Genomic DNA, 20,754 nt, shown 5'->3' with positions numbered 1-20,754 from the left:
TTCCTGGCTCCAGGCGGCCCGGCGCTAGTGGCCAAGAACCCTGAGCCCCTCATCGACACTGGCCAACCCTTAGTTACATGCACACATTAAGTGGCTCGCTAAACGGCAACTATGTCTCTCTAAAGCGGCACCGCCCATTGCTACAAGCAAGCGTAGCGTGGCATCAACAACAAAGGGGCACTGGCCGTCCGTTGCCACTATTTCTGAGAGCCAGGCCAAGCTTGGACTTTGCTACCCAGGGATGCTAGCTAATCTTGGTGCGACCGCCCCAAGTCGTCAGTCTGTCCATATCGCTGCTAACCGAAGCTCTCAGCCTCGTGCCGTCTCCCAATCAATTGCTCCTAGAATTCCGACCCGGTCTCGACTCGCTCTCCATCTCCTCGCATCTCTGTACCACGCCCATTCTCTCCACAATGGCACCCGGAATGTCTCTCTTCTCCGTCAATGCCATCCTCGTTTTGAGCGGCGAGGACGGCTCGCGGATATTGACCAAGTACTACAACGCCCCCCACCAAGGAACCGGTAAGCCGTTGTCCTCCACGTACGCCCGCTACGGCGTCCCGGATGCGCCTGTTGGCCGCCCCGCGGCGCTTGATGCGCTCCCTCGCTAACAGTCTCGCTGGCTAGGCGCTCCCACCAACTCAAGTCCCTACGCCGACGTCAAGTCACAAAAGGCTTTTGAAAAGGGCCTCTTTGAGAAGACCACGAAACAGAACAACGACATCATCTTGTACGACAACCGCGTGGTACTGTACAAGATCGACTCCGACGTCATCATCTACGTGGTGGGCAGCCTGGACGAGAACGAGATCCTGCTGTACAATGTGATTTTGGCACTGCGCGATTCGCTACACCTGCTGTTCAAGTACGTCGCGATAATCAGCCCCCCACCGCCCCCCCCCCCCCCCCCCCCCCCCCGCTCTACAGCCACTGTAGGAGACCCCTTCGCCCATACTCGTGCTAACCCGCTACAGGCAATCCGTTGACAAGCGCACCATTGTCGAAAACTACGACCTGGTGGCCCTGGCTATTGACGAAATCGTCGATGACGGCATTGTCCTCGAAACAGACCCCACCATTATCGTGCACCGCGTGAGCAAGGCGCCCACGCAGGACGTCAACATTGGCCGCATCGATCTCAGCGAGCAGGGCGTTAACAACCTGGCACAGCTCGGCCGTGCAAAGCTGACCGATTGGCTGCGGCAGGGCCTGTAGAGGCGCCCCGGGGGATGGAAGAAGGGAGGAAAGAAAGAGCCGGCTTTGTCTTTTTTGTTCTTCTTGACGCTGGTTGGACGCAAATACTACGATATACCATTACGATAATGATGCCATGTCTCCTTTGCTATGAGGGGCGTTATACACATGGACCCAGAAAATTCGTCCTTTTGCTTGTGGTGTTGTGTCTCCTAATCCAGTGACAACCAGCCATGTTTTGTTTTTGTCTAACCACCAACGAATAAACAACACAGTACACCATTACTCTTTTATCTATGTCCATGCCCACATGTCGGGGCCAATCTCAGGCCCCCCCGCTCAACTCCGTATTTCGGATGCCGCCTTGCGCAGCCGATTCATGACTGCGCCGGCAATGTCAAGGTCGTCTGCCACTCCGTCTACAAACACGACATCGGCTCCGCGCCGGTCCAGGGCTCTTAGTGCCGAGAACAGGCCCTGCGCGATACCTCGTATGTCCTTGCTCAGGTCAATGTCAAACGCCGTACCCCTTTCTTTTCCCTCTGCGCCCAAGAGGCTGCCCTGCAGAATCAAAAACGACTCGTCTTCATCTTCGTATCCCTGTAGCTTAGGTGCCACGCATAGCTCGCCTGTTCTTATGCCGCCTGCCTGGCTCCATCGCTGTGTTCGGATAACTCCGACTTTGGGACTATCCCCGCTGTGTCCAAGAATCGCCTCCAGATCGCTCTTGGCTATGCCATCCTCGCCACCCTCTACTGATGCTTCGTACAAAACGACTCGGGCCTTGGGGCTATAGTGCTTGTACTTCATCCCCGGCGCCCGCGGCGTGGCCTTGCCCACCTCGCTCTGGTCCTTGTACCCGACCACCACGTTCTCCCAGCCAGGGCACACACGAATCTCGTCTATGCTGACGCCGCCCGGCCGCAATATCGCCGGCGGGCTGCTCAGCCCATCGACCACTGTGCTCTCCACGCCGACACTGCACGATCCGCCGTCGATAATAAGCTCAATGCGCCCGGCTAAATCGTCTAGCACGTGACGGGCCGTTGTCGGCGACGGCTTTGTCGACGCATTAGCTGACGGCGCAGCTAGTGGTACACCGGCCAGCTTGATCAAGCTTAGTGCCAGCGGCATCTGCGGCATGCGCACGCCCCATGTGGTCAGGCCAGCTGTGACCTCGGGCGCCAGCCGCGAGTCTCTTGCGTTTGGTAGTAGGATGGTGAGCGGGCCAGGCCAGAAGCGCTCAATCAGCGGGTGATATATGGCGGGAATCGGGTCCGCGGCGGGGGAGGGTGTGTTGGAAGATGCGTGTACGCGCCACGAGCCGCTTGGATCAAGCAGATCACGCAGCATGGAGAGGTCGGCGACATGGCTGATCAGCGGGTTATCCGACGGCCGGCCCTTGGCAGCATAGATGCCACGCACGGCGGGGCTGCGCGTGGCATCTGCACCAAGGCCGTAGACGGTTTCTGTGGGAAAGGCAACCGGCGTGTCGTTGGCGCCGAGGTAGACGGCCGCGGCTTCGAGGTCGGAAATAGCGGGAGTAGCAGTGGGCGATGCGGGAACCCATGTTTCGAGAGAGCCGGTGGGCGAGAATGCGCCGAGCGTGCCGGGGCCGACCTTGACTATCCGGGTCTGCATCGGAAGAGCCGTGGTGGAGTAAGACGATAGAAGCGAATATATGACGAGATTGAGTCTCGGGAGTGGGATGGACAAGAGAAAGCGAGCAGAGGCTGCTACGGCGGAATAAAACGGGCGCGCCACGGCTAATGTACGTTAAGAGGCGGGCCTTGAAAATGTGTGCTGTTGGAGAGGAAGAAATAAGAAAATCAAGAGATCAAAATACTCGTCAGAGTTCAAACAAAAAGAATGACGTCGGCGGGGTGGAATTACTGAGATTGCAAATCTCATGGTGATTGATTAGATAACGGCGTGAAGAAAAAATTATGGAGGGGCAACAGCCAAGCAAGCAAGAGAAAAAAGGGTTAGTTACGGTTTGACTCTTTGTGCTGAGTCATTACATGCTGGGACAGGAAACTACAAATTAGTTAGTTAACTAGTTAGTTGCCGCAAACGCACGATGAAATCTTTGCAATTGCGTTCTGAGCGCTCTCTATCAGTGCTCCTCATTTTCATTATTCCAGGAGCGGCTGTAGCTTCCTGATGCTGAACCCCGCTACTTGCATTCACCTCGTAATAAGCATAACGTGACATGACAATCCATCTAGTTACCCAGGCGCTTCTGGCTTTCTAGATGACCAAGGTCCTCGCCCTACTTCTCTCCTCACTGCTGAGCACCCAGAGGAAGCCGTCTTCGCCAGCAGCCTCTCCGTTAGTCTCGGCCTCTGCCTGGGCAGCAATAGCCATCTCCTCCCACTCTTCGTCCTCCATGTTGGCCACCATGAGGATCTGGGAGACCTTGGCAAAGGCCTCGCGCACGCTGTAGTTGCCCTTAGCTACGGTGCTGATGATGGCGCCAAAGTCCTTTTCCATGCGCATGGCGCCAAAGCCAATGGTGCGGCCGGTATAGCTCCAGATGCGCTTCTCGAGCACGCGCGCGAGGTACCGCGCCGTGAGGTCGTGGAGCTCGGCATATGTCTTGGGCGTCATGATGCGCGCAATGGGCCGCACAAGAAGGTCCCAGCCGTGCTCGAAGCGGTGCGGCACTTGATCGAGAAGCTCGACGATGTCTTGGCCGTCTTGCTGCGCAATGTCGTCGAGGTCTTCCTCGCTGAGTGAATAGTCAATGTCGCGGAATGTTTCGGATAGAATTGGACGAAGGCGCAGCTTGATCACGTTGCTGAAAAGGACTTGGATGCCCTCCGTCATCAGCTCTGTTGTCTTGGATGTAAAGGAGTGTAGCATGTTGGTCAGGTGGCCCGCAACGACCGCCGCGTCCTTGGGGAAGGGGAAGCTGTGGGATACCTGAGAACTCGGTGCTGGTATAAGGGGGGTAGAGTCCGACGCTGAAGTAGAAGTTGAAGCCATGGCCGAAGCGGCAGCCATTGCTTGTTCTGGCGTGGTGCCTGTCTTTCCAGCGACAATGCGCCCCAGGTAATCATTGGCCATGTCAAGACTGTTGATGAGGACGGTGAAGGCGATGATCTTGTCTTCAGGCGGGAATCCACCTTGGACCAAGGGCTTCGGATAGGACTCATCGCGCATCTTGCGCTGTATCATTCCCACAAAGTCGGCACCAAGGATGCGAGCCACTGTGGGTATCACCGACGCGACAACCTCTTTTTGCGAGGTCGAAAGACACTTTTCCATCACGGCATTGACAATGAATACAATGTCGTCGACCGCCATGATGATGAATGGCGGGCTGCTTCCCAGTGGTTTTGAGGCGTTGAGCGTAAGGCCCGATGGGTACTCGTCCATCTGGAACGCCTTTTCCACAGAGCGGCGGAAGAAAAAGGTAGACATGATATTGTAGGGAGTAGTAAGTCTTGAAGCAATCTTTTTGTTGATATTGGACTTCAAGAGCACGTCTGGAAGAACAAGACTGGTATCGTCTGGGGAATCGAGATCCTGTAAGAAAAAGTTAGCACCTAAGCACGCCGCAGAGCAGAGCCCGGTTCTGCCTTACCTTGCTCTTGGCAGATAGGAACCTTGTGTATAGCGCCCATCTGCCCAGCATCACAGCAATCTCTCCAAGCAAAGCGTCAACCTCCTTCATATTGACACCCTCATCCTCGCTATCTCGCACACTGGATGCTGCGCCCATTGCCGGGGAGTTAACCCTTGGGGTGGCATTTCGTTGCTGCTGGGGCAAGAAACTCTGTACCAGGAAAGAAAATGGATAACTCTTCACGTCTTTCAGCCATCGGTCTATGTTCCGCTCGTCACTCCATGAGTCCAAGATGATGCCCCCTTGTACATCGACTTCCTGCTGTAGTCTTTCAATTACCCGCACCATCTTCCCGCTGCCATAGTGTCTTTCCACCAGTCCGCCATGGCCATCAACGACTTGCGCAATGTGCTCGAATAGCTTTGTTAGCGCATTGGTATAAAACAGGCCCTCCTTCTTCTGCGCCTCAGACACCTGCTTTAACGTCGCGCGCGCTGTCCCTGAGACGCCCTGACACACGTATTTGCCGTAGATGTCCAGCCCCGTATCGCCGCGATCAATTAGCGGAAACAGCTTGAAGAAGCGAGTGACCTTTGTCGCGTCGTTCTCCTCAGCCGCCTTTTCAAACTCGCGCAGGAACAGGCCGCACAGGCTCTCCTTGGCGTTCTCCAGTGTCGTCCACGGCGCATCGGGCACCTCGACGCTCGGCACAATCGCCGTCGCAAAGCCGCCGCGCACAATCGCCTCGGGCACCTGCGCCGCGCGCGCAATGTATCCCGCCGCGGCTTCCCAGTCCTGCGGCGCGCCCATGCTCCCGACGACGCCATTGACGCACGCCTTGAGCTCGGCCACCTGCTCAACCACGCCCAGCGTGGCCTCGACGCGGCTCTTCTCCAGGTCCAACTCGCGCACTTTGTTGCTCAGTCGGCCTGCCGTGTCGGCCGCCGACGCCACCATCTGCGAGCCAATAGACCGCACAGCAATCGCCTGGCTGCCGAGCGTGGCGCGGAGGAAGTCGAGCCGCGCGAGGTCTCGCGTGAGCTCGGCCTGTGAGGCCACAAGACTGTCGAGTTGAGCGGTCAGGACGGCATCGCGTTGCTGCAGGTGTGTGAGGGCTGCGTGCACACCAGAAATATCGCTTGCGTCTCGAATGTTCGGCGGGGCTTTGGCGTCGGGCTTGAGACTATTTGGGCCGAGACCTGGCGTTAGTGGTGGGCGTGTAGTCCCAGCGACCATGTTCGGCGAACTAATATCTGCGCTGGGCAAGCAAAAGGGGCGAGAGGGGGTTGTCGTTGGTCACTCTCGGTTGATAGGGTTGGCGTGCTGCTCTGAATAGCTAGGCACAGGACAGGTGGGAATCAAGACTCGACGACGTGATTTTGCCAATTGGAGGTTGGATCCGTGGTATGGTTTCTTGGCTGGAAAGCTGGAGGCCAGTGGACGGGAGGAATTTTGCGGGAAAAGCAGCGGGGCTGAAGTTGAAGTTGAAGCTTTCTGTTGGTAATTGAAGCTATCGACAAGTCAAAATGGATAGTTGCAGCTTGGTGCAGTGGGGCCACGTCGTCCAAGTGGCGTTTGCGCCGTTTAGGCACTGTATGTGCTAGTGCCTATAATACGGGGTGCTAGTGGCCTGAAGCTACTTGAAGCCACTATAAAGACATGAGAACACAGTCCTAGAATTCTACTACACACTGTACGCACAACGACTTACACATAGAGTGGCTCTGCCGGCATCTCATCATCGTCACATAGTTTATATTCATGTTTAAATACAAAGCAGACGCAATCAAAGTACACACCCCCCTATCAAACCGCCTGGGAATACCCCGAACCCAGCCGTTTAGTACCGTATTTCACGTACTTGCATGCCTCGTCTGCCCAGAAAACAGTGCTACACAGGGTCACCAGAGTGATCAAATCACCCAGGCCAAGAGCCTCTGTCTGGAAGACACCCTGGAAGAAGGGGAAGTATATAACAAGAAGCTGGCCAATCAGACTCAGCGAGACGGCCCAGTTGAACAGCGAATTGGAAAAGAGCCCGACTTCGCCGCGAAGGATCGACTTGGTTGATGACCGGCAGCCCAGCGCATTGAACATATCAAAGAGAACGAAGCATGTGAAGGTCATGGTGGTATCGCGGCGGGTAATTTCGCCGTCGGCAAGCATCTCGCGGTAGTAGATAATCATGGTGCCAACCATGATGATACTGGCAGAGGTAAGAACGCGGGTGAGCACAGCCCGAGTAAGTACAGGATCTGAGCGTCGGCGCGGCGGTTTGGTCATGACGTCTTTTTCAACAGCCTCTACACCAAGAGACTGCGCGGGAGGCCCGTCCATGATGATGTCTATACAAAGGTTAGTGACAAAGACAAACAACAGAAGCTCTACAAGATAAAAGAGGCCAATCACTTACTGATCCACAGAATTTGCATGGCATTGAGCGGGTTTCTAAAACCAAGGCACGTGCAAAAGAACACAAGAGCCAGACTAGCAGCACTCGTGCTGAGCTGGAACGTAAGGAAATTCTGAATGTTGGAGAAGATTCCCTTTCCTTCCTCAATAGCATGCAGGATGGTAGAGAAGTCGTCGTCGGTAAGAATCATATCTGCAGCCTCTTTGGCTACGTCAGTACCGTTATGGCCCATGGCAATGCCAATGTCTGCCTTTTTCAAAGCCGGGGCATCATTCACGCCATCGCCAGTCATGGCAACAATGTCACCGCGCATCTGCAGGGCCTTGATAATCTTGAGCTTGTGGTCGGGGTTCGTACGGGCAAATATGGTGGTGTTTTGCATAGCTTCAGCCAGAGCCTGCTCAGACATTTGGTCAACGTCGTTACCGCGAAGAACAGGCCTGACAGCGAGCTGGCCGGGAGTGGCCTCCTGAGGGGTGGCAATAGCCATGCCCAGCTGTCTTCCAATAGCCAAAGCCGTGGCCTCAGAATCACCAGTAATCATAATAACTTTGACACCGCCGCGCAGAAGCTTGCGAATAGAGTCTGAGACGCCAGGCCGGGGAGGGTCACGCATGCCGACCAATCCAGCAAAGGTAAGCTCCCTGTAAGCATCTTCATAGCCAGATGAAGACCCGTTGCCAAGGGGTGTGCCACTGCGACTTCTCGATCCACGGAAGGTTCGGGGGACAGCTCCACTAGCAAAAGCAAGAACTCGTAGACCCTTTGAAGCCATGGCATCTGCCGCTTCCATGGCGTTCTGACGGCTTTGGGCATCCAGGGTCACCTGGCGGCCCTCATCGTCAATATAGGTTTCACAGGCCTCAAGAACCCTGTCAATCGACCCTTTCATGTACGCAAACTCCTTGTCATTGTGCTGGTCACCCATGACGACTCCCATCCATTTGCGACTTGAGCTAAAGGGCATTTCAGAAACAGGGGGGCCAAGAGTCTCGCGGGCATCCAATTCCTTGAAGCGATCCATCAGATCCATCATGGCAACATCCGTAGGCAGGCCAACCCATCGAGTCAGGGTGCTAATATGTTTCTCATCGTCAGTAGATGAGAGCACAGCACGGGTTCTGTTGGCCGTATCGCCAGCCTCGGCAAATTGACGAGCAAGACGGGCGTTGTTGGCGACTGTTCCGATACGGATCAGACGCAGCGTGGCATTGTCAGGCTGGACCTCGGCACCGTCGATTTCTTTGTCGACATTTACGGGCTTGTCAGCTCCGAAGAACCAGACACAGGTGGCAGTCATATGGTTGGTAGTTAGGGTACCCGTTTTGTCCGTGCAAACCACATTGACAGACCCCAGGGTCTCAACCTTGGGCATGCGACGGACAATGGCGTTGTGGCGAGCCATGCGATGCACACCTAGCGCTAGGGTTACGGTGACGATAATGGGGAGACCCTCGGGAATGGCGGCGACGGCAAGTGAAATAGAGATGGTGAAGATGTCAAGAAGTTTTTTGCCTTGAAGCCAGCCTACAAACGAGATAAGGCCAATGATAACAAACGAGACTTTGCTAAGTTGTGAGCCAAGTTCATCCATGGAAATTTGCAGCGGGGAACGGGGACTCTCAGTGCCAGACACACTGGTAGCAACAGCACCAAAGTTGGTAGCGCCACCAGTAGCAAAGACAATACCTTGTCCGTAACCAGACTTGACCAGAGTTCCCATGTACGCAATGTTGGAGCCATCTCCATCGTCATGGACAAGCTGGCCAGACGGGGGGACAAGATTGTTTGCAGGGTAAGACTTGTTGGGAACTTTGGCGTCTGCGACAATACGTACAGGCTCGGTTTCGCCAGTCAGGTTTGAAGCGTCAATGGTTAGATCAGAAGCCTTGGTGACACGGATGTCGGCAGGGATGCGATCACCGGTGGTGAACAGGACCAGGTCACCAGGAACTAGCTGTGAGGCCATGACCTTGGTAGAAGTAGCCTCAAGGATTTCTTCCCCTGGAGTAGTGATCTTTTCACCATTCTCGTCAGGGCCAGTTTCTAGAGGCGGCCAATTAGCCACAGCGGAGGACTTGTATGAGGGATTCGAGCCGGAGCGAATAAGATGAGCATGGTTGGGCACCAGGTGATTAAGAGCTTCAATTGACTTTTCTGAGCGGTACTCCTGGACGAATCCCACGCTGATGACAATGGTGACGGCAATGGCGATACTGACAGCATCATCAGTGTTGCCCAGGAGGAGAGAGGCGGCGGCCGAGACCAATAGCAGGAGAATGAGGGGCTCCTGGAACTGCTTCAGAAATCGGAGCCAGATGGGTTCTGGCTCATCGTGGGGGATCTCGTTCGGGCCGTGCTCGGTCAGGCGCTTCAGAGCTTCGTTTGCAGAAAGACCTTGGGTTAAAGAGGTGGTGAGCTGATTTGAGGCTTCGTCGGGTGTCATGGCGGAGTACTGTTGAGCAACTGACTGGAGAGGGGAGACGTAGTGTTAGCAGTGTTGGCATTGTTGGCGGCGATGTGGCAAATAGCACCGGTATTTTAGATGCCGGGGGAACGGGACTTGCTCTTGTGTGTGAAGATGTGGTGCGGACATGTCGGAACGGCCGTGAACGGCGGGAATCTGAGGCTTCCGGCGGCGGAGGCGGCAGCCCGGGGCTAGAGATTGTCGGGAGAAGGGAGTCGCTGGGGCCAGCCCCGCGGCCACCCCATGACGACATGTTTATGGCAGGTGGCAGATTTGGCATTAGAAATCGATGCACATCAAATGGCAGACGAGGAGGCCACGGCGAGAGTGAGTGACAGAATTGAGGATGGAGACGAAGGGGGCCACGACGAGTCTAAATAGGGACTCGACTTAGGGGGCGAAACTATGGCTGAGCGCCAACTCAATCAATATGGACAAACAGTTGTTTTGCGCAATCAAACTGCGCTGTAGATACTGAGGGCGGCAGCAAGACGACCACTGGAGTCGGAAAGAGAAAAAAAGAAGAAAAGCGGACGAAAGTACAGCGTACAGTTTGAATTAGTTGTGTTCTTGTGGACGTAGGATCTGATATAAAGCGACGATGGAGCTAGCTGTGGCCTAAAACCAGGGCGGCATCAGGAAGCGGAAGCAAACAAGGAACGCGGTGACAAGACACGCCAGCCAGCCAGGCGAGCAAGCGATCGTGGGCAGAGGCTTTTGGTTAGAAGAAGAGAAAACGAAGGACCAACGGGAACAGCACAGCAGGCAGCAAGAATTATCGCGAAGATTGACCAGCACATGCGGTCCAAGTACAACTATGAAGTAGCAAGTGACACGTGCGATTACTCATCACGAACGGTTAATTAGCCCCATTTAAACAAACGGCTGCAGGATTGCCGCCGGGTGTCAAAGTCAAGTTCAAGCTTTTTGCATGTTGGACAAACAGCGGGCGAGGAGCTTTGGAGCACAACCAAAACTTAATAGTAGTCCGAGTCCAATAAAGACGGCCGGTTTGTACTTGTACACGCCGTCACAGAGGCGGCGGCTCATGTGCACAGGTACAAGTACATTTTGATTTGTGTCTGCATCCGCACATGGCATGTCCTGTGGCTGCACCGTGTTGGCGGACCAATCAGCGTCAGTAGTCTCGCCCAACTAGACAAACAAGAGCATGAACAAAGAAGGCATTTGCAGCGCTTCCACATCGTGAGATGGGAAAGGCGCGAAAAACGACGTGCGTATGCTTTACAATGAAAAATACATATTGGAGTTCTATAGCGATCAGATTTCCTTCCTCAAAGTCTACATCAGAAACTAATCTTCTTCTCCCAGCCATTTAATACGAACAAAAACTCACTTTACTGGTAAACGTCATGATCATGACTTGTCCTTCCTTCATCTTGGTCCAAGCCCCCACGCCGCCGGCGCTGGCGTAGTACTCACTTGGATCAAGCCCAATTTCAAGCCGGCCTTTAAGAATCTGCCGATCTTCTGCCGATCTTCTGCCCACTACTACCCGACTGCGCTCCAACCCACTCCAAACGCGGACCCTCACCTGGAACGAACTTGTCTCAACGCGTCAAAGCTGTTTAGGGCCTGGCCGTTCTTGTCTCTCGCCTCCCAGCCACCCCGATTAAAGTGGCCCTAAGAGTAAAGTGTGGCGCTCAGCCTCGGAGCCCAATACCTCTGACGCCCCTTGGCTAATTCTTGTACGAACAGGTTGCCTGCCGCGTTTCTCAGCGACCTTCTGCTCGTTATAGCAACGGTTACTTAGCACTTCCTTTTTTCCTTTCTCGTTTTCCCCTCCTCACCATCACCAACTTTTCCCCTCCCAGATTAACCCTGCGCAGCGCTTTCATCGCTTCTTTGGCTGGCGCAAGCCTTGTTTTTTTTTCGCTGCGTGTTCTTCTCTATTGCTACTTGTCTTGCTTGTCATCTTGTCCAATTCCCACTACCTGTTATTACGAGTCCGGCGCCCATCGTCCTTGCGCCAGAAAAATCAGCGCGTTAAGAAGCCCGTTTTAGGCCCAAAAGGCGGTTGATTATATTACACTACTGGGCGCTTTCGCAACGCGTCTTTCCACCGTCTTTTAAGCACTCCTAGCGCACATTGCTTCTATTCTACACCCCGTCCACCGATGAACTAAGCGCAGTACTCTACTTTTTAATTCTCGCGTTCACATCGCGCCTCGATTTTTTATCCCGCCCATTTTAACCCCAGCGCCTCTGTCGACAACAAGATCGTGACTCGTGCATCGCTGCTTAATCGTCTTTCATCTTACCCTATACCCGTCGAGTCACTAGGTCCCGCAACACCATGTTCTACTCCGAGACCCTGCTCCAAAAGAGCGGCCCTCTGGCCCGGGTCTGGCTCTCGGCCAACCTGGAGCGTAAACTCTCAAAAACACACATTCTGCAGTCCGACCTTGGCGAGAGTATCGAGGCCATTATTACCCCGTCACAGGCCCCCATGGCTTTGCGACTGAGCGGTCAGCTGCTACTTGGTGTTGTCCGTATCTACAGTCGCAAAGCGCGCTACCTTTTGGATGACTGCAATGAAGCCTTGGTCAAAATCAAAATGGTTAGTAGTCTTACTTTCTTGGTTGTTATGTATTGCTATCCCGTTCGCCAACTAACGAATCACCGCCCTAGGCCTTCCGTTCAAGCGGAAACAACGACCTCACCACCAACCTCCACGCTCCCACCCGCGAAGCCCTTATGCTACCCGACAAGATCACCCAATACGACAGTCTTGAGCTACCTCCTCCCCCTGATGCCGGCTGGCTGCTTTCACAAATGGAGGACCCTAATGCCACCGGCGCCGCCCTCGGTCGCAAGGGTCGCGTGAACAATCGCGACATCAATCTTCAGGAAGACTATAGCAACAGCCAGTTCCTTGATATCAGCGATACACTGGACGAGGAACTAGCCCTCGCTCCTCTCGACGACATACAACTTGATCTCGATTTCGGCATGGACATTGATGAACAGCCGAGCAAGTTCAACCAAACCATGGAACTTGGTCGTGACGCCCCTCTAGCCCCGTCCGTCGAAGATGACATGTTCAGCGTTCTTGATGATGCGCGTGGCGCAAAGGAGCCTCTTGACCGGGAGCCTTCCCTCGCTCTCGATCTAGGTGACACCACAGTTCGTATTGCCGACGACGAGGGCGATATTCACATGAGGGACGACGACTTTCAGTTCAACCTGGGTGAAGAACCCTCCGTCGTGCCCGGTGGCACATCCATGGCTGACTTGGGGCGCGAACGTATCTCCGAGTCCCCTCTTTCCGACATCGACGAAAACTTTGCTAAGGAGGTCGAACAAGAATACTCGCGTCACCAGCAGACTGATTTCTACGAGCCTGAAGAAGAGCAAGAGTCGGTTGTTGTCCGCCGCCCGGCTGCAAGAGTCAAGAGGCCCAAATTGATTCTTCCTGACGAAGAAACCATGCTCTCGAGCGCCCACATCAAGGAGCAGCAAGCCCACCACGACAATATCTTGCGCCCACAGTCATTTATCCCCCGCGATGCTCATCTGATGTCTCTTATGGAACTCCAAAAGACCGGATACTTTTCGGGAAGTGTCCTGCTGGAAAAGCGTGCGTCTACCTGGTCTCCTGCGCTCAAGGGTCTCCTTTCCATGTCTGCCGTTCGTGTTCCTGTTGAAATGAAGCGCAAGCGTGAAAAGGCCGAGAGCGAGGCTGAGGTCGAACATGTCAAGTCACCCCGTCTTGAGCTAGGTGAAGAAGATGAGTTTGGCATGAGCACCATTGTGCCTCCTGCCGAGGAGACTGTTGTTCCTGAAGATACGGTGGTCGAACTCCCCGCTGAGGAGCAACATATAGACGATATCACTCTGGAGCGGGAAGAAATCTCCATGGGCCCTGGCTTTGATGAGACTGCCGCCCCTCTCGTCCACCCTGCCGAGAGCGGCCCTGTGTCCATCGGTACGCAACACGCCGTTCACATTCTCCGTGACATCTTTGGTCCTGAAGCCGAGCACGACGCCGAGAAGCGCAAGGAGTCTACAGTCGTCTTCCAGGACCTTCTGCCCGAAGAGCGGACGTCCAAGGCCGACGCAACCAAGATGTTCTTCGAGTGCCTTGTGCTCGCCACCAAGGATGCCATCAAGGTCGAGCAAGGCGCTGACCTCGGCGCGCCCATCAAGATCCGTGGCAAGCGCGGACTGTGGGGCGCATGGGCCGAGAGTGAGGCTGGCGGTGAAATGGCGGCCCAGATGGAGACGGAGCCAACCCCGGCCCCTGCTCCCGCGACGCCTGCTGCTGCTGCGTTCCAGCCAGAGGCAACACCAGCCATCTCCATTGGAGCCTAAACGAAAAAGAAGCAAAAAAAAAAGACGCAAAAAAAACAACAAGTGAAACGATGCGTGGGGGCTGGGCCATCTTCCATCAATCTTTTTTTTATTACTCTATCATGTCGTTTTGGATTCGCTTGCTTTCATGTTTTTGGCATCACAGCTTTGTTATTCTTCCCTGGGGCGGATGGAGTTGACCGGCTTTCTTCCGTTTTATTGCTGTTCTGCCTCTACTTTCCTGCTCTATGGTATGGCGCTAGCTGGTGGGGGGGCTTTTTTTCTTGTGTTATTCTTTGTTGCCTCTCTTGTTTCCTCTTTAACGTTGTTTCTTGGTGGATGAAAGGTTCTGTATCATTCTTGGGTTCTTGTTTTCATCCTCTTCTGTGTTTGGGATACTACATATTAGCTAGTGCTGTCGTTGTGGGTTGCGTATTCACCCCCCTTTCTTGGTTTTATTTTCTATACCTTGCCTCTGTTTTGGATTGTCCTATTCTTTTTTTTCTGCTAGTTAAATATAAAGACTTCTAACAATTGTGCCTGACATCTTGTAGCCTGGGTGTCGACTGTTATACGTCTAATGTATAGGTGCTTTTTGAAATTGAGTATACAAAGTGAAGTGTCAAGCGTCGCTATGTTAGGGTTAGGGTTATAGAACTCTTTGAATTCTAAAAGGGCCATGGTTGTGTTCCTGCCACATGTGAATCACACTCATGCAAGCGAAAATTAAGACTCAGAGCACTTGCAGTTGCGCCAAAAAAAAGAGAAATCATCGAATCATAGTTGATAGAATTCAAGAGGTCCAAGCCAAAAGTAGCAATTGCTCACCAAGGAGTGTGTCATCTTGCCACGGGTGACTCGTTCTGCAGCGTTTTTGAGATCCTTCTGATCTTTCCCAGTTCTTGCCTTTCAAGACTACTAGTTATATAATCACAACTCATCCTTTCTCTTCTCGTTCTCGTCCCCACCTTCTTCTCCTTCTCTTCTCCCGGACTGATATCTTTATTCTTTTCATGCAACAAGCACATCCAGGCGATAATCGTGTCTTGCAGAGTTTTGTTCATCTTTTTTTTGTTTCATCTATTTGTCCTGGTGTCTACATTCTAATACGCCAATTGATCGTCACAATGGTATGTCGTGCATGCTGAGGTATCCAAACACTTGTCGCCACTACAAGTCACGGGATATCACTCCTAAACCCCGAGCTGACAATTAACTATCTTGGTTATAGGCCTACTTCCAGCCCAACCCCCATGTCGGTAACACCGCTTCCAGCGAAGACTGGAGAAGTATGTAATTGCCCGCAAGCGCATGTCCTGTTTCTGGCACCATGACCACTCTTAATTGCCTTTGACGCTGCCTCTCTAACACTTGGTTCCTCGACTACTAGTTAAGGGTTACAACCCGCTCACTCCTCCCGATCTCCTGCAGCACGAGATTCCCCAGACAGAGAACTCCAAGCAGACTGTAATTACGTCCCGTGCCGAGGTTGCTGATGTTGTCAGTGGCCGCGACGCCAATGACCGCCTGCTGGTTGTGATTGGCCCCTGCTCCATCCACGACCCTAAGGCCGCCATGGAGTACTGCGATATGCTTCTCAAGGAGAAGGAAAAGCACAAGGATGAGCTGCTGATTGTCATGCGCTCGTACCTGGAGAAGCCGCGCACGACTGTCGGCTGGAAGGGTCTGATCAACGACCCCGATATCGACAACAGCTTTAAGATCAACAAGGGCCTACGCCTGTCCCGGCAGCTTTTCGTCGACCTGACGGACCGTGGCATGCCTATTGCTAGCGAGATGCTGGACACTATCTCTCCCCAGTTCCTGGCCGACTGCTTGTCTGTTGGCGCCATTGGCGCGCGCACCACTGAGTCGCAGCTCCACCGTGAGCTGGCTTCTGGCCTGTCGTTCCCCGTGGGCTTCAAGAACGGCACGGACGGTACGCTGGGCGTGGCCATTGATGCCATTGGCGCTGTGCGCCACCCCCATCACTTCCTCTCGGTTACTAAGCCCGGTGTGGTCGCTATTGTCGGCACTGTTGGAAACGAGGACTGCTTTGTGATTCTGCGCGGTGGCAAGCGTGGTACCAACTACGATGCTGCTAGCATCAAGGACGCCAAGGAGGCGCTCACCAAGGCTGGCCTGAGCCACAGACTGATGGTTGACTGCAGCCATGGCAACTCTAACAAGGACCACCGCAACCAGCCGCTAGTTGCCGCCGACCTGGCACAGCAGATCTCAAGCGGCGAGGACGCCGTCATGGGTGTCATGATTGAGAGCAACATCAACGAGGGCAACCAAAAGGTCCCGGCCGAGGGCAAGGCCGGCCTCAAGTACGGTGTCAGCATCACGGACGCCTGCATCTGTTGGAGCGACACCGAGGCGGTGCTTGCGAACCTGGCGGGCGCCGTCAAGGCGCGCCGCGAGCTGAAGAAGACTGCGTCTGCTTAGGAGAGCGGTAGTTCTATTAAAAAAGAGACAGGTTTAGTGAGTAGCAGTAAAAGAAAAGTTATGTCTGTGTCTGTGTTGTAGCAGAAGCTTGAGGTCAATGATGTCATAGAAAGGTCGACTTTGGACCCAAAAGATACGGATAATTGTGTTTGAGTAGATGGAGACGTGGAATTGTTTACATTTGTGTGTATTTATTTGAAGCAGCCTTGAGTAGGTTTGCCGTCTTGGAATTGCATATTTACCGAATTTATGTTTGCGCGACGTTCGCCAGATTGAGGCTCTTATGTTTTTCAGTTTTGACAGCCGAAGCTAGCAACAAGGCTGGTATCCCATTTTTAGACTCTGTAGTGTAGTGGCCAGCCTATTGCATGTCGCGCATTTTCGGACAGTCATCAAAAGTGGAGCTACAGCTGTCCACAGCTGTAGACAGCTGTAGCTGATCGACTTTGTCACTTTGTGGGCCCACGGTGTCCCGTCGCAAGAAACTAGCGCACGTGACTTGCAGCCAATGAGAATCGGGGTAAATCGGGCCCCTCGTCCAGCGAAGGCAATGGGCCCGCATTCTCGCTCCCATTGGATCCCGACGAAAGAGGGCCCCCTTCAGCGATAATTTTTTTTCCCGGGAGGAGAAGGCCTGGGCTTTAGTGGATAGGACGCTTGGGACGGCAGGCAATATAGTGGCTGGGTGCCCTGATCCAGTCGGTGTACCCTGCTGTAAAGCCCTGGCTGGCCGCCTGTGGCTCCGGGCATTCCAGGCGCTGGGGCTCACTTCTCGTTTCTGTAGCTTCCCTCATGATTTTTTTCTTCCGCTGGACCTTCTCTTCCGAACATCTTCTTCCTCTCTTACCTTCCGTCCCCCGTCCCCCTTTGCTGTCGTCCTGCCGCCGGGTTGAAGGAGCAATTCTTTCATTTTTTCTTCTTCTTATATTTCCTTCTCTCACTCACCTAATCCGACTTTTTGACAATGTTTGCCCGGTCCGGTCTGCGCTCGACGCGCATATTTACACAGGCGAGAACTGGCTTCGTGAATGTGGCCAAGGTACATACAATCAACACATGCCCACCATGCAACACCACGCAGAACCACAACACCATCAATTCTCTCCATCCCCATCCGTTCCGTCGCCAGGAGCCTGTTCCGCTGGTCCCGTGCTCCGTGGGCAGCTTGGTTCGAGGCAGATCGAGCCCTTCGCTGCCCGATACTCCTGCCCTGTGGCTGGCCTGGCCTCGTCGGCCTTCTTCGGAATCTTGCTCCCACCACCACGGCACCATCATCACCACTGTCCATTGGCCTACCATTGGCTGGTTCTGGGTCTACCAATTGGCGTGTCTTGGAACCCCCAATGCAATGGCTGTCCACCTCTACCTCTACCACTACCACCACCGCCGCTCGCTCAAACTTGCAGTTCCACTGACTCCCGTCCTCAAATATAGCGCGCCGCGTCCAACAGCTCTAATGCCTCCGAAGCCTCCTCGGCCCGCCTGAACATGGCTGCCATTGCCTCTACCGGTGTTGCTGCCGGTACCATGGCTTGGTACTACCACCTGTACGGCGAGACTGCTGATGCTTCGGCTCCCGCTGATGAGGGGTGAGTTTTTCAGGCCCTTTCCGATATTTTTTCGCCGTGATGTGATGTCTGCATGGCTCGACTATTCTGCTACCAACTGCTCGACTATACTCTACTGTACTCTTCCCGGCTCTGTCATCTCCGTTACTCAGTTTGCCGCTCCATCGTCGATTTTTCACCCGCCTGTCTTCTCCGTCTACCCGAATGACCCTGGTCCGATAATTTCAACACAAAACCCACCCACCAAACGCCTCTTGTCAAGCGACGACCAGCCACACCAAGTTTGTTGGAGCAGAGTTCAGGAGAGCAAGTCTTGCCAGCATTCGAGGCATTATGCAGTCATCCACAACGTCACATCCGGCTACTCTCCGCCGACCAATGGCTAACTAATTGATCACAGTATGCACGCTCCCCACCTTCCCTGGGTTCACCAGAAGTGGAACAAGACCTTTGACCACCAGGCGTAAGATACCATCTCCTTCAGAAGACAGTGCAGCTGAGAGAAAGCAATTAGCTTTGCTGAGATCTCACAGTTTCGAATTCTCTACCATGTATATCCCAACTAACCTCTCCTACCTTGCTTTCCCTTGTTTTCTCCAGCCTCCGCCGTGGTTTCCTGGTTTACAGAGAAGTCTGCGCTTCGTGCCACTCCCTCGACAGAGTTCCCTACCGTTCCCTAGTCGGTACCGTCTTGACCGTTGACGAGGCCAAGGCTCTGGCCGAGGAGAACGAGTACCCCGGCGAGCCCAACGAGCAGGGCGACATTGAGATGCGCCCCGGAAAGCTGTCCGACTACCTTCCCGCTCCCTACAAGAACGAGGAAGCTGCCCGTTTCGCCAACAACGGTGCCCTGCCCCCGGATCTGTCGCTAATTGTCAAAGCCCGTCACGGTGGCTGTGACTACATCTGGTCTCTGCTGACTGGCTACCCTGATGAGCCTCCTGCCGGTGCCCAGGTCGCCCCCGGCATGAACTTCAACCCCTACTTCCCTGGTACCGGAATTGCCATGGCCCGTGTCCTGTTTGACGGCCTGGTCGAGTATGAGGACGAGACCCCCGCCACCACCTCGCAGATGGCCAAGGATGTCGTCGAGTTCCTGAACTGGGCTGCCGAGCCCGAGATGGATGACCGCAAGAAGATGGGTATGAAGGTCCTGGTTGTCACCGCCGGCCTGTTCGCTGTCTCAGTTTGGGTCAAGCGTTACAAGTGGGCTTGGCTCAAGTCGAGAAAGCTTAGCTACAACCCTCCTGCCTCTGACCACAAGGTCCGCCGGTAAAAAAGAAAACGAAGCGAATAAAAAGAACAGAAAATAAGGAAGAAAAGACGTCATCTTTCTCTCCGGGGTTTTGTGTCCTTTATTTTGTCTTTTTTTTTTTTCCTTTTTCCCTTCTTTTTCTCCCTCTGTTTTGCCGAGAGAAAGCAGAAGAGCGGTACTGGGGGGAGGGGTGTCGGGCTCATGATTGAAAGGAAATGGTGGGAAGCGAAACGGAGACAGGACAGAAAAAAAACAAGAGGAGGGCGACCTCGATAACAGACTCAGCTATACACGCAACTCGCAACACGAGCGCGCACAACCACACGCGGCGGAACCGGAAACCCCGAGACTGAGCGACAACTAGCAACAAAGGGTAAAACAAGAAGAGGTCCATGAAGATTTGGAAATGGGAGAGAAAGATGAAGATGTTGCCAAATATTGACTGGTATGACGTGACGCATTTGGCTCGGCCTCTGCCTATTTCTGTCTGTCTGTCTTTTTTTTTTCTTTTTTTCGTCTGTTGCTGCTACTGCGGCGACCACTTCTATCTCTCTCGTGCGTACTCTTCTCGTCTCGCGTTGTTGCATTTCCTTGTCTCGCCGCCTCTTGCTTTGCTCTCCTCCCACAACACGAACACGGCGTTGTATTCTCTTCTTTTTGTCAATCTCTCTGTCCTGTTCTCGTCATTACGCTATCTGCTTGTTTCTTTCATACCTACCTCTTCCCTCTCTTGCCATTCTCTCTATCTCCCATGTATTAAATCTCCTCCATTTTGTATTTGTCTATCTATACCTCTTTTTCTTCCCCCTCTTTTATTTTCCCACACGCCTCACCCCCTCCAAATCTCTCGGTCTCCTCCCATACTAACTCGCGTCTTTGACATTATTTTTCTCTATTGTCTTCTCTTGTTTTTTTTGTCTCAATCTTGATCGTCCAAGTCACTCACTCTAGCTCTCTTTCTCTCCTTAGCTGGCGTCTTGTTTTTCTATGATGTGATAGGATTATTAGTCCATGTGCCTGTGTTTGTCTGTCTGTAGCAAAAAAAAAAAAAAAAAAAAAACGAAAAGCAGGAATGGTGTAGGTTGACTCCTGTTCTGCTTGTTGGGGGAAATATGGAATAGACATCGTACGGTTCTAGGTGCAAGTAAATGGAAAAGATACCAGTTGATTGATCTACTCTTCTCCTTCTCCAGCCTCATTCCATCTATCATGATGCTTTTCTTTAACCGTATGTACATTGTTTGTTGGTCAAGACGGTGATGTGTTGTGCAGCAACTGGGTTACACACCGTCACACATGGTGTTGTTATCCGACAAACTAATCAACGCCACTTTTCCTCGTAATATACCCAGTACAAATATACCACTGATTTACATCATAGCTCAACACACCACCGGCAATACATTGAAATCAAGAAAAAATAAGAGGAATGAATTTAGAAAAGGGACAATGTTACGTGTTCCACAGGCGTCTCTATAAGTCAAAATATGTGCGTATAAAAACATCACCAGTCATTGATAA

General features: G+C 53.3%; 7 protein-coding genes across 7 annotated transcripts; 4 read left to right on the top strand and 3 right to left on the bottom strand.

The window, feature by feature from the left end:
* Window positions 1-413: 413 nt before the first annotated feature.
* BROUX77_000240 (uncharacterized protein) lies at window positions 414-1,215 on the top strand (the record flags this gene model as incomplete). Its single annotated transcript, XM_073746934.1, has 3 exons — window positions 414-522; window positions 628-865; window positions 975-1,215. The coding sequence occupies 3 exons, from the start codon at window positions 414-416 to the stop codon at window positions 1,213-1,215; spliced, it is 588 nt and encodes a 195-aa protein (XP_073608477.1).
* A 318-nt stretch (window positions 1,216-1,533) lies between these two features.
* On the bottom strand, window positions 1,534-2,835 carry BROUX77_000239 (uncharacterized protein; the record flags this gene model as incomplete). The annotated part of the gene is made up of 1 exon (XM_073746922.1): window positions 1,534-2,835. The coding sequence occupies one exon, from the start codon at window positions 2,833-2,835 to the stop codon at window positions 1,534-1,536; it is 1,302 nt and encodes a 433-aa protein (XP_073608476.1).
* A 609-nt stretch (window positions 2,836-3,444) lies between these two features.
* Window positions 3,445-6,001, bottom strand: BROUX77_000238 (uncharacterized protein; the record flags this gene model as incomplete). Its single annotated transcript, XM_073746911.1, has 2 exons — window positions 3,445-4,725; window positions 4,784-6,001. 2 exons carry the CDS (start codon window positions 5,999-6,001, stop codon window positions 3,445-3,447), a joined length of 2,499 nt encoding a protein of 832 aa, XP_073608475.1.
* Window positions 6,002-6,571: 570 nt separating this feature from the next.
* BROUX77_000237 (uncharacterized protein) lies at window positions 6,572-9,624 on the bottom strand (the record flags this gene model as incomplete). Its single annotated transcript, XM_073746900.1, has 2 exons — window positions 6,572-7,110; window positions 7,179-9,624. 2 exons carry the CDS (start codon window positions 9,622-9,624, stop codon window positions 6,572-6,574), a joined length of 2,985 nt encoding a protein of 994 aa, XP_073608474.1.
* Window positions 9,625-11,962: 2,338 nt separating this feature from the next.
* BROUX77_000236 (uncharacterized protein) lies at window positions 11,963-13,980 on the top strand (the record flags this gene model as incomplete). The annotated part of the gene is made up of 2 exons (XM_073746889.1): window positions 11,963-12,226; window positions 12,298-13,980. 2 exons carry the CDS (start codon window positions 11,963-11,965, stop codon window positions 13,978-13,980), a joined length of 1,947 nt encoding a protein of 648 aa, XP_073608473.1.
* A 1,106-nt stretch (window positions 13,981-15,086) lies between these two features.
* On the top strand, window positions 15,087-16,410 carry BROUX77_000235 (uncharacterized protein; the record flags this gene model as incomplete). The annotated part of the gene is made up of 3 exons (XM_073746878.1): window positions 15,087-15,089; window positions 15,191-15,248; window positions 15,350-16,410. 3 exons carry the CDS (start codon window positions 15,087-15,089, stop codon window positions 16,408-16,410), a joined length of 1,122 nt encoding a protein of 373 aa, XP_073608472.1.
* Window positions 16,411-17,374: 964 nt separating this feature from the next.
* BROUX77_000234 (uncharacterized protein) lies at window positions 17,375-19,254 on the top strand (the record flags this gene model as incomplete). Its single annotated transcript, XM_073746867.1, has 4 exons — window positions 17,375-17,449; window positions 17,845-17,999; window positions 18,379-18,441; window positions 18,579-19,254. The coding sequence occupies 4 exons, from the start codon at window positions 17,375-17,377 to the stop codon at window positions 19,252-19,254; spliced, it is 969 nt and encodes a 322-aa protein (XP_073608471.1).
* Between the last annotated feature and the right edge of the window lie 1,500 nt (window positions 19,255-20,754).

The sequence above is a fragment of the Berkeleyomyces rouxiae genome (genome assembly GCF_048999995.1).
Source record: "Berkeleyomyces rouxiae strain 22BRR77 chromosome Unknown BrBRR77_ptg000001l, whole genome shotgun sequence".
NCBI classification, from domain to species: Eukaryota; Fungi; Ascomycota; class Sordariomycetes; order Microascales; family Ceratocystidaceae; genus Berkeleyomyces; species Berkeleyomyces rouxiae.
The sequence above is the reverse complement of the archived record's forward strand: the minus strand, read 5'-3'. Positions and strand labels throughout refer to the sequence as shown.